Genomic DNA, 11,931 nt, shown 5'->3' on the forward strand with positions numbered 1-11,931 from the left:
CCAAGCGGAGGGAGCGTCGCCTGCTCGAGCTCGACTCGACCGATGCCGTCGGGCTCGCACCCCTGTCTGTGTGTGGGTCCACAGACGGCGGCACCGGGTTAGCGTCGGAATCTCTCTCTCTGCCGTTCGGTCCCACAGAGTCACGTACTCTCTCTCTCTCTCTCGCATAAAACAGTAAAACAATTCTTAAACTTTTTTTGATAAATTTTGACAAATGTTCTAAGTGCTTGCAAATTTTCATCATGAGATCACACTCTGTGGAAGGCGTGACATGCTCCAGAATGGTTACTTTCGAAAACATTTTGAAGCACTAATTTTTTTTGCCACACCTTCCACAAATGGATATGATGAGAAAAGTTTGTAAACACTTAGAATATTTGTCAAAGTTTAACATAGTTTTTTTTTATGATTTTTTACTGTTCATCCGAGCTTAGAAGGGTGCTTTCATTTTCAGTAGCCATTTCTCAATATCGGGTTATGAACACTATCGAACAATCTTTTCTGGTTATATTAATTCCCCTCAGATGCTCACTCTTTTCTACATATAAATATCATCTAACATCCATTTTTACGCAAACATAATTCAAACTAGTATATTTCAACTGCACACAATCCAACAACATTTCAAATCCCTATAAAACAGAAATTCAATTCAAACCAAAATTTAGGGAAGAAGTGGACTAGAACACGCCCTCTTATCATCCCAAATGGTTCATCAACATTTTGTACCTATCATCCTACAATCAAACATAGGGATTCCACGGGCTCACACACTCCGAGTCTCCCACCGCCCCTCCCTAGTGGCCCCAAAGCCCGATGTTCCCGCCCTCAAGTGGTGCTACAATACTCATAAGAGGAACTCTAGCATTCCGAGAGCAACTCTAGCCCTTACTGTAAAAACCGTTACACCCCTACAAATTTTCTTAGGAGAGTAGAATTTTTTTGCGAATGGTAGGAGATTAGCCCTTAGCTAGCCTTCCTCTAGAAACTCGATCCCTAAAAAAATATAGCCCTTCCCTCCCAAACAAACCAAACCCCATTATCCTAAATTTTCTCTGAAAACTCTCACTCGCAGTATTTTCTATTTCCTCCTCCCTGACTCTTTGTCATTCTTGCGCTCTCTCTTCTCCTCTTGTCACAGAATGGAATTCCCGATGCCTACCCCACCTCCGACAACCCCATCCCTGGAAGAAATCCTGCGAGCTGCGGCAAGAAGCGGCGACATGGGAAGTTTGGGGTCAAGCCTGATACATCGTCGTGGAGAAGAGACCACCACGCCCGCCACCATCACCGATGCCTCCTTCGCGCCCGCCCTCCCTCTGATGGTTGCATGCCCGACGACAAAGGTGTTGGAGGTCACCGCGAAGAAGGGCCACTGTCGATCCTCCAACTTGTTCCACTCCTCCTCTGTCGTCCGCTACAGACGCCAAAGGTGGCCACATGATAAGTGGCGACGAGTTGCCCGAGACAATGCTACGAGTGTATTTGTCCTTTTTTCCTATTTGTTTCGCAATGCTTCAATTTGGTGATCAATCATGTGATGCTCATTGCCAGCAATGTCTGTTGCTATTGTAGCACGCAAATGGAGCCAGATGAGATGGCGGATTTCAACACACCATTGGCCTCGAGGACATTGCCATGTCTATGGCGGATTAAAGCCGTGAAGAGAGAGGGAGTCTCGAAGTCAAGGAGCTCAACACACACAAAATGAAGAAGGGGCAATCAAGGTTGGTCAACTACAAGACCGAGGAGGATGTTGGATTGTGCGATGCTTCGATGAACATTTCTGTGATACCCCGGAGGAGCAGATCAAACCAAGGAGGAGGATGTTACACTACTATGCAGTCCATGTGTCCATCCCCTCCGACCACACACAAGGTTCCCTCAATCACCATTGGGGTGTTATCCAAGATAGTTGCAATCGACGGTCCTGTTGTGTTGATGACATGAACCTAGACCGCTAAGTGGAGTGCCAATAAACCAATACGAGCCTATCATCCAAGAGCTTTACAACTAAAGGAACAGAACAAGTGGCAACAATGTCTTCTCTTTGCATCATCGTTGCAAGGTGCTTGCAAAAATGAAAAGTGGGCTAGGAGAAACTATGATACAATATTGAGGAGGACAAGATTGAGCATATCTATTGATGTCGTCGCCGACGTGCTAGAAAACCTTCCACTCCCATCTCTCGGTCGGAGGGACAAAAGCATGCGAAGGAAATGAAAAGAAGAACGGAGTGGGCGCCTATAGAGAAGTGTATATTACAATGATTGAGATGAAGACATAGTAAAAACAATGATTGAGATGAAGATGGTATTGGCACCGACCGCAAGGAGGAAAATATATGTCGAGGTGGCTGGAGCTCAAGATGATGGAGGAGGGGTGGAAAGGAGAGGCGGTGACCGAAGATAGAAAGGTGTAATCAAAGGAGCGTATGCTTGCAATTGAGGAAAATGACTTCGAGTGGAGACCAAGGAGAAGTTAAACAAGAGGAAGATGGAAGAGCACCGACTTGCGATAGAGACTGAGGACCAAGTCGCCAGGAGTAAGGCCGAGGAGCGTGTTATCATTTTTATGGATGCAAGCACAATGGATGAAACAACGAGACCATATTGGTAAATCATTCGTGGAGAGATCTTGCAAGATCAAGGTTCGACCCGAGTGCTAGTAGTAGTGGGAGTGCATGATTTGGTGGAGTTTGATGATCTAGGTGCCATGTGGTGTTTTTTCAATGATATTATTGGATTCAATGGCTTTTGACAGAACTATGTTTATGTTTGCTGTTGAAATTGTTTAAGTTGGTGTTGAAATGTGATGCATTTGTTTATAATGATTGTGCCATAGTTTTGAAGAAGTAGCAAAATATTCTTTTTGAAGGGATCAAGTCTTAGGGGACAATTCTTGAAGGTTGGGGTTAGCACACATGGTTGCTTGGAGCTCGGATGGGAGGAGTAGGGGGGTTGCAATGTTCTGGAGGAGGGGGGTGGATGTGGCATTGAGATCTTATGGGAGAAGACATATAGATGTGGATGTTACAGAGAATAATGGGGTGGTTTGGAGGTTGACGGGTGTGTATGGGGAATCAGCTGCGGAGCGCAAAAATGAAACCTGGAGGACCATCAGAATCCTAGGCCAACAACATCAAAATGGCCGGCCTTGGCTTTACCTAGGAGACTTCAACGAAATTCTGTCGTGTGATGAGAAGGTGGGAGGGGTGACTCGACCCCAAGCCTGCATGGATAGGTTCAGGGAGGCCTTGGTTTGTTGTGAACTATGTGACATTGGTTATCGGGGCGATAAGTTCACTTGGCGGAACCACAACAAGGAGCTGAACAACTATATCTGTGAGCGCCTGGACCGGGCCACTGCGAATGCTAAATGGTGTGAGTTGTTCCCGGATTTCTCGATGGTGAATGAAATACCTCGTCACTCGGATCACAGGCCAGTGGTTGTTTATACCAAAGGTGATACCAGGTGGGCGGAAGGAGGTGATCGTGGGTTCAAATTCGAGGCTTGGTGGCTGCAAGAGGATGGATGTACTGAAATTATCCAAGAAGCGTGGGAGGAAGGCTGGGCGGAAGGTGGGGCTAGTGTGGCAACTGTGATGCGCAAAGTAGCTGGCAGAATGCGGAAGTGGCATAAGGAGGTGGTTGGAGAGCTAGAGGGAAGGTTGAAGAAGGCAAAGACTGATCTGGAGCGGTATATGAAGGCCCCTGTGTCTGAAGAGAAAATTCGTGAGGAGGCCCGGCTGCTGTGTGTTGTAGAAGAGTTGGAAGAGAAGAAGAATACTAAAGCAAAGCAGCGGTCTCATGTCTCGTGGTTGAAGGATGGCAACAGGAACACCAAATATTTCATGGCGGTTGCCTCGTCGAGGAGAAAAAAGAACGGGGTGAAGGGGTTGAGACGAGAGGATGGTTCGGAAGTGAAGGAGGGAGAGGAGATGACTAACTATGTTTGCTCCTTTTTTCAGGAACTCTTTACATCACAGGCAGGGAACCGTGTTAATGAGCTTATTAATAAAGTTCATCCGCGGATCACTGCTGGTATGCATGCAATACTTGATGCGGAGTTCTCTCGGGAGGAGGTAAAGGCTGCGCTGGATCATATCGGAGATCTAAAGGCGCCGGGGCCGGATGGCATGCCCTCCATTGTGTATAAAAGGCATTGGCATATTATGGGGGACCGCATTGTGGAAGAGGTACTTATGGTTCTCAATGGAGGGACAATTCCTGAAGGTTGGAACGATACAGTTGTTGTGTTGATACCCAAGGTGAAGGAACCGAGCAGAATCAAAGACTTGAGGCTAATCAGCCTTTGCAATGTCATTTACAAGTTGGTGTCTAAGGTGATCACTAACCAGTTGAAACTTATCCTTCCAGAAATAATTTCGGACAACCAGAGTGCCTTTGTCCCGGGGAGGCTAATTACGGATAATGTGTTGATTGCATATGAGCTGTCAAACTTCTTATTGAACAAGAAGAAGGGCAAGGAAGGGTACGCGGCAGTGAAGGCAGATATAAGCAAAGCGTATGATCGCGTTGAGTGGAACTTCCTGGCTGCTATGTTGAGAAAGATGGGGTTTAGGAGACAATGGGTGGATCTAATTATGAAGTGTGTCACTTCTGTTACATATCAAATTAAGATAAATGGTGCACTAACAGAAAGATTCAGCCCATCTTGTGGGCTACGCCAAGGCGACCCGCTGTCACCATACCTCTTTGTTATCTGCGCGGAGGGGCTCTCGGCGTTGCTGCATGATGCTGAGTTATCAGGGAGGATTAGTGGGCAAACCAACAAGAAGCGGCTGCACTAAGGGACGTCCTTGATCTATATGAGAATTGCTCTGGCCAATGCGTTAATGTTGAAAAATCTGCCATTATGTTCAGTCCTAATACACGGGTAGAGGTGAGAAGCGAGGTTAGGAATACTTTGCTGATCCATAGTGAAGCCTGGAATGAGAAGTATCTTGGATTACCAGTGCATGTGGGTAAATCCAGAAGGAAGGCCTTTGCATACGTTAAGGGAGCGATTGCTGGACGTGTGTACGGCTGGGAGGAGAAGCTAATTGCAAAAGTCGGAAAGGAAACGTTAGTCAAGGCAGTAGCACAAGCCATCCCAACCTTCGCTATGTCGTGCTTTTACTTGACTAATACTTTTTGTGAGGAGATTAGTTCCCTGATTGGTAAATACCGGTGGAGCCAACAAGATAAAGAGAACACGATCCACTGGATAGGGTGGGAGAAGCTCACCAAGTCCAAATCGCACGGAGGGCTAGGATTCCGGGATATGCACAGCTTTAACATCGCAATGCTGTCTAGGCAGATTTGGAGACTGATCCAGAATCCGGACTCCCTGTGCGCCAGGGTTCTTAAGGCTCGGTATTTCCCTCATTGTCACGTTCTGGAGGCGACACCAAAGGTTGGCATCTCCTATTCTTGGCGCAGCCTACTCCATGGTCTGAAGCTCGTACAGGAGGGGTACATTTGGCGCATCGGAGATGGCTTGTCCGTTAGAATTTGGACCGATCCCTGGATCCCACGTCCGTGGTCGCGGCGAGTCATTACACCCAGGCGAGGAAACTTGCTGGAGTATGTCAGCGATCTTATTGATCCGTGCTCAGGGGGATGGGACGAACGTCTAGTGCGAGAAACTTTTTGGCCGGACGACGTACGACATATTTTGCAGATACCGTTGAGGGAAGGAGTGCAAGACTTCATAGCTTGGCAATATGACAGCAAGGGTCTGCATTCGGTCAAGAGCACATATAAGCTGCATGTTCAGCTGGGGAAACAGGAGAATCAGGGGGGCGTGGGGCCTAGCACGTCTATGGCAGGAAATCTGAATAGCTGCAGTGATAATTCTTGGAGGCGTCTATGGAAACTGCCGTGCCCGAGGAACATCCAGATGTTTGCATGGAGATTAAAACACGAGTCCTTGGCGCTGCGTACTAACCTGTTAAAGAGAGGCATTCCAGTTGATGACACAAAGTGCTTGTTCTGTGGACGTGGTGACGAGGACGGGGCTCACCTGTTCATTAAGTGCAAATCAGTGAAAGTAGTCTGGAGAGATCTTGCTCTCGAACAAGAAAGAATGGAGTTGGAGAAAATTACGTCAGTGCACGCTATGCTAGATTATTTATGGGGGCTGAATGAGAAGAAGCGTTTGCTTATCCTAACCTTTTGGTGGCATTGGTGGAGCTGCAGAAACAAACTAAGGGAAGGGGAGCTTCCTATGGCGGCTACAGAGGTGGCTACAAGAACTAGATGCAATGTCCTGGAGTACATGCAGATTTTTGCTCCCAGCACCTAGACCATATGCAGAGACCAATGGCGGGCACCAGTTGAGGACATGATAAAAATTAACCTCGATGGTTCACTTGTTCCGGGTGAGAATCATGCTGGTTGGGGAGTGGTCGCCAGGTCTACGGACGGCGCCATAGTCTGTGCTCGTGCTGGACGGCACGAAAATGTTCAGGATGCGTTTGCTGCTGAATCAATTGCAATGCATCAGGCTGTGTCGCTTGCTGCTGATTTTGGTATGCTAAGGGTGGTCTTTGAGACCGATTCTAAGTTGTTGCAGGAGGCGTTGGACCTCACTAAGGTGGACTCGTCGGCATCTGCGGCCACCATCGAAGACACGAAGTATCAACTGAAGTTGTGCTTCTCAAAATATGATATTTCTCTTTGTCGTCGTACTGCTAATTCTGTAGCTCATGAACTGGCAAATTTGGGTCGTTTGTATTCCTCGAACCTCTATGTTGAGTGGGAGTCTGACGTTCCAGCCCATGTGGCTGATTGTGCTTTGGGCGATTTGCCCCAGCACCGTTAAGTTATAAAAGCTATGCTTTGCTTTCAAAAGAAAGTCTTAGGGGAAGGGCTAGGTGCAAAAAAGTTTAATCCCTCAAATTTTGAGGGATTACATTTTAGGGGAAGACTAGAGTTGCTCTAACATGGTACAAAACATTTCCAGCTCTGTTCCAACTTCTGTTTTATCATGAAAACAAGAGAACTTGTGCAAGCTCGGAAAAAAAAATAGATAATAAATTTTACTTCGATTCAATCAGCAAATACACCAGCTAAATCAGCCCAGTATAATAAACACTTGATTTGAACTAAACAGGCTACTATTTTTCCACTTGTCAAGGTATCTTGATCTACACAGTAACATAACATGCAAACAAATTATAAGGATGTATCCAAATTATAAGGAAAATAGTGGAACTAAGAAGATAACAGAGGAAATGCACTTGGAACACGTTTGGGTTTCCACCAGTCATATTACAAGGATAGGCCACATAAAAGTCAAGAAATTTTCTCTAGTTTTCATGAGCTTCAGGCTATAAAAATTAGTACTTCTGATGTCTGCCTAAGAGGGCTTAAGAAGACAAATTCAGCTGCTACTTATATACAATACCAAGAAAAGCAACAACACTTTTCCATGAGCTTCAGGCTTTCAGCCAATGGCTACACTGTGAGAATGCTGGAGCTGAGCTTCACTGACAATCCTTTGGAGCAAATATCACCCTCACGAAGAACTGGCCATACTCAAAGACTGAGTCATCAGGAGAAATAACAGCTCCGACATGTTCGTCTTGAAAAGTCCACTGGAACACTGAACCGTTCACTTCTAAAAAAACATGAAGTTCTTCATTTGCTTTCACTGCAACAATATGCTGGAATATTTTTTCGTGACCAAATAATTTGTCATCAAACAGCACAACTCCACGATGAGGATAGTCATCATATCCGGTGCTAAAAGCAGTGAACCTCACATGGTGAGGATGGTCCACCTTTGCATATACTTGTATTACAGCCTCGACACTTTCTGAAAGGACTTTGTATTTTAAGTCCAAATTGCAATTATCACCAGAAATTCGTGAATAAAACATGACATTAGCTTCAGCATGGACATCAATCTCAGCGTAGGCAGAAAGTAGTTGCTTGTCATCTGATTCATCCCCTTCCTTCTTTACCCAAAGATCAACTTCTACTAAAGCCTTATCCGATACATACATTCCTCGACAAGGGCTACAAAGTGGTACGACAAAAGAATCCTACAATTTAACAGCTTGTTAGAACTAATAAGCAATATCCACTTCCACATGCATTAGCAAGTATCAACACAACAAATTCAAAGATATACATGCTCATGTTCAAATTAACTAGTGAGTGATACTCACTCCATCTTGAGGGTGCCTTTTCTTTTTTACATTTGTTTGCATATGCAAGACATGCATGCGACTTTAATGCAATTGTGTTCTTTTTACCCTGATTTATCTTGTCAGTTGCTCAACATTATCACATATTAGACTACATCATCACTAGGGATCTCATAATCATTACCCTATGCCCCTCTACTATCTAGCTGATTGGGAGTTATAACCGTCTTAATAGCACATGCGTAATCAAAAGGCGACAAAGAAATAGAGTAGATGTCTATGTAAAGTATATATTAACAAGATGACCAGTTCTGTATGTTTGTGTTAAAAAAAGTACAATCAATATCAAATTTGGAGAATTGATCTCATGGGTTGAAGTGATCATCCATCTAAGGCCGCTTAACAACACAAAGAGCAGATCCTTTGAAGATGGAGAAGTAAATTAACCTGGCCTCACACAACTTTTAATAGATGCAAGCAATGAAGGAGACAAATCAAAGAACCAAACTAACATAAACATCAGTGTTGAACATCATTATTCAGCAGCCAACCATTTCGGAAACAAAAACAAGCATAATATCTTCGGGAGGAAATGAAGTCTTAATTACCTGCTTCTCAATTGTTACAGCATCATCCCTGGGACGGTTAAAGACATAGTTCCGTCGCCGGTCCAAGTAATCCCGAATGGCGAATATTCCGTACACACTAATGGGATACAAGGCTTCAAAGCTTGATAGACGCATGGAGAAAAATTGTAGCATATGACTTGGTTCACGATATCCAAGAGTTGATGGGGCTGCAATTATTAGTGAGAACAAAGCAAGTTGGTCACAGAGTACATAGATAGCACAACAGGAGATGAATTAATTACTAGTAATGAATGGCAGGCAAATGGCGCTTACTGGTAGAAGTGTCATGGGTCCTGTAAACACGGTGGTGGCAGGATTTGGCCCCAAGGATGCATAAAGCTGTTGCCTCAGGGAACACTTTCATGGGAGATGGGGGGAAAGGAGTCTCATCATCATCTCCCAGGTCCATAATCTCCTTGCACAGCTTTGAGTGTTCTATAATCCGCTGCGAGTAATCAAAATAGAATAGCTCAGGGAACATGAGGTCTATAATCCGCTGGAAGAACATGCGAGTAATCAAAATTAACCCCCCTCAGGGAACACTTTCATGGGAGATGGGGGGAAAGGAGTCTCATCATCATCTCCCAGGTCCATAATCTCCTTGCACAGCTTTGAGTGTTCTATAATCCGCTGGAAGAACCTGTCTGCCCATCTGAGTTCTATGGCCTCTGCTTCGCTCTCGGGGTAGAGCTTTCCTGAAGAATTGATGTAGAACAGCTCAGCAGATAAATATATAGGAGTATTTTTGTTTCATCTGGTGAGAGAATCAGCAGCTACCTGGACAGTTTGTCTCGGCTAGGATCACATGGCAATTGCCGTCGTCTTCATAATCGCTGCTCTCCTGTGTGCTACAGTCATCGACTTCGTCCCCTCCTACATTATCAATCAATGTAAATCAAGGATCTAGGGATAGTAAATTATCTATAAAACACATCTGTAGGGAGAATTGGCTACCTTGCTCATCGTTGTCGTCACTGCCCTCCTCTCGTGCGCTCCAGGTGCTCCAGCAGTCATCGCTGTCCTCCTCCCGCGGGAACATGAGGTCCAAGGCACGCCTGGCGACTTCACATGGATCTGAATCTGCTGCTCGGTGACAATAGACAAATAAGTATTTGATCAACGAATAATTGAGTTGGCGGAAACAATATCAGTAAGAGGAATTCCGGTGAGGAAGAGTGGAGATGCACGATATACGCACAGGTGCTCATGCGCGCCGGCTGGTCATGGAGCTCGGCAACCTCCACCCCGTTCCGCCGGTCGCCTGGGTCTTCCGGGTAATCCCAATTGTCCAAGTGGTGGGCGCCGTCATATGACAGGTTCCTCGATTCAAGGAAGACTTGCTCCTCCGTCGATGCCATCAACACGCTAGGGTTCCTTGGCGACGGCGCGGCGGCGGCGGCGGCGGCGGCGAGTTGGGTCGGGACAGGTTAGGGATTTCTGCTCGCGGCCGCGCGTGTGGGGAATTGGGACGTTTTTTTTTTTCCTTTCGAGGTACATGGAACATGGAAGCTGCCTGGATAGGGCCCAAGGCCCGGCCCGGTTGCGTGTGCTGCGCGTCTCAACTGTTTCCATTGTTTGTTTTTTTGGTGAGAAAGTCTCAGCTGTTTCGAGATCTCGAGAAAAGTTCTGATTCTCAAAATCACGGATCCAAACAATGTTCATCGAATTCAAAAACAGTTCTTGAATTCGAAAAATGTTCGTGATTTCAAAAGGAATGCATTTTTTAAAAAATTTTGATGAACATATTTTTAACGACTCGCTCAATCAATTTGCTTATGGACACTTGGTGAGTGAAATCAAGCATCACTTGACATTACCAGAGTTTACTCATGTGAAATTAGTCTGTGACCAAAATAGAATAGCTCATAATCTAGCTAATATTGGTTGTTTCGGAGGTAATACCGCTTGTTGGTTGGCATCTCCAACAGCAAGCCTAAAATTTGGATATCTCAAAACGGTTTTAAACTAGATGACACCTCTCGCGTTGATGCGGAAATCTGTTGCAATATATTTCTAGAGATTTCATTTTATAAAACATGAATATTGGAAATGAACTAAGACAAAAAAATGCATATCCTATATACTTAAGAAGTTCACCCCACTACTATATTTATCTCTACATGAAGCCTATCCACATCATCAAGTGGGCCATCTGTGCCACATGAGCAACTGTACAACATGCATAATGACACAGTGTGTTTGGTAAGCAACAAAACATGAACCGTCCCCGCTTCCAACTTTCCATGTAGACCCATCTGCCATCGTCCACACAATTACTCCTCGTCGATTAGTTCTGCCGGCCTCTACGTCTTCTTCACCAAATCGTTTCTTTTTCATCTCCTCCACTATTTTCGGACGGATGGATCTATCATCTACTCCCTCCGTTTTGAATTACTTGTCTTAGATTTGTCTAAATACGGAGGTATCTAGCACTAAAATGAGTCTAGATACATCCGTATCTAGACAAATCCAAGACAAGTAATTCGGAACGAAGGGAGTATGTTTTGCCTATGGCGCGTGCTACAAATCGGTCGGTTGATTTGTTGAGAAACTAAACCGCCTCGACAGCCGTTGGATCAACCAGTGCTCAGCCGTCAGATCCCGCGACCAGATAACCACGTGCGACGCGCTTTGAGGCGACCGACCGTTGAAACCCAGTGTGTGTTTCAACGCAGCATACCCCCGCAGACAGACACCCACCTGATCCCCGCGAATCGCGCGGCGGCGGCGGCGACCGTGGCAAGGTCTGCCCATTATCCGCCGTCGTTCTGCCGCCGCAGCACTGCCGGTAGCGAACCGGCCACCACCTCCCCCCTCCCTCCATCTACCCCCAACTCAAAGGGCGATTCTCTGCTTCAATCCAATGGCGCACATCGCTAGGGACATGTTCGCCTCCGCCTACAATCGAAACTCCGGTGACTCTGTCTCATCCCGGTGGATGGATCCAACTTCGGCGACTCGTGTGCAACACAGGGAGCACCCACCCCCGGCGAGCATCTACCATAACCCGCCTTCCCAGATGCCACGACATCCACTTCTGCAGCAAATTGGGTAAGAACTGTTTGAAACCCTAACAATTTAGTTGCAGCAAATTTAGTTGTAACAATTTAGTTGTAAAAAATTGGGTAATTCTGAGCATTCAAC

General features: G+C 45.7%; 1 protein-coding gene across 3 annotated transcripts; it reads right to left on the bottom strand.

The window, feature by feature from the left end:
- Window positions 1-7,221: 7,221 nt before the first annotated feature.
- Window positions 7,222-10,261, bottom strand: LOC125531231. 3 transcript variants are annotated; one of them, XM_048695639.1, is made up of 7 exons: window positions 9,986-10,261; window positions 9,742-9,867; window positions 9,565-9,660; window positions 9,385-9,482; window positions 9,061-9,199; window positions 8,767-8,954; window positions 7,222-8,053 (listed from the first exon to the last, which is right to left on the bottom strand). In XM_048695639.1, the coding sequence occupies exons 1-7, from the start codon at window positions 10,143-10,145 to the stop codon at window positions 7,493-7,495; spliced, it is 1,368 nt and encodes a 455-aa protein (XP_048551596.1). In that variant the 5' UTR covers window positions 10,146-10,261; the 3' UTR covers window positions 7,222-7,492. The 3 variants fall into 3 exon arrangements, with proteins under 3 accessions (XP_048551596.1, XP_048551594.1, XP_048551595.1); XM_048695637.1 differs by having other exon boundaries at window positions 9,742-9,870; XM_048695638.1 differs by having other exon boundaries at window positions 9,061-9,156; window positions 9,342-9,482; window positions 9,742-9,870.
- Between the last annotated feature and the right edge of the window lie 1,670 nt (window positions 10,262-11,931).

The sequence above is a fragment of the Triticum urartu genome, unplaced genomic scaffold (assembly GCF_003073215.2).
Source record: "Triticum urartu cultivar G1812 unplaced genomic scaffold, Tu2.1 TuUngrouped_contig_6895, whole genome shotgun sequence".
Taxonomy (NCBI): Eukaryota; Viridiplantae; Streptophyta; class Magnoliopsida; order Poales; family Poaceae; genus Triticum; species Triticum urartu.

Coding starts and splice junctions, on each gene's coding strand:
- LOC125531231 (XM_048695637.1), bottom strand. CDS start 10,145: ATGGCATCGACGGAGGAGCAAGTCTTCCTTGAATCGAGGAACCTGTCA. Junction 9,661..9,741: donor TGACGACAACGATGAGCAAG/GTAGCCAATTCT, acceptor TTGATAATGTAG/GAGGGGACGAAGTCGATGAC. Junction 9,200..9,384: donor ACTCAAAGCTGTGCAAGGAG/ATTATGGACCTG, acceptor CTGTGCAAGGAG/ATTATGGACCTGGGAGATGA.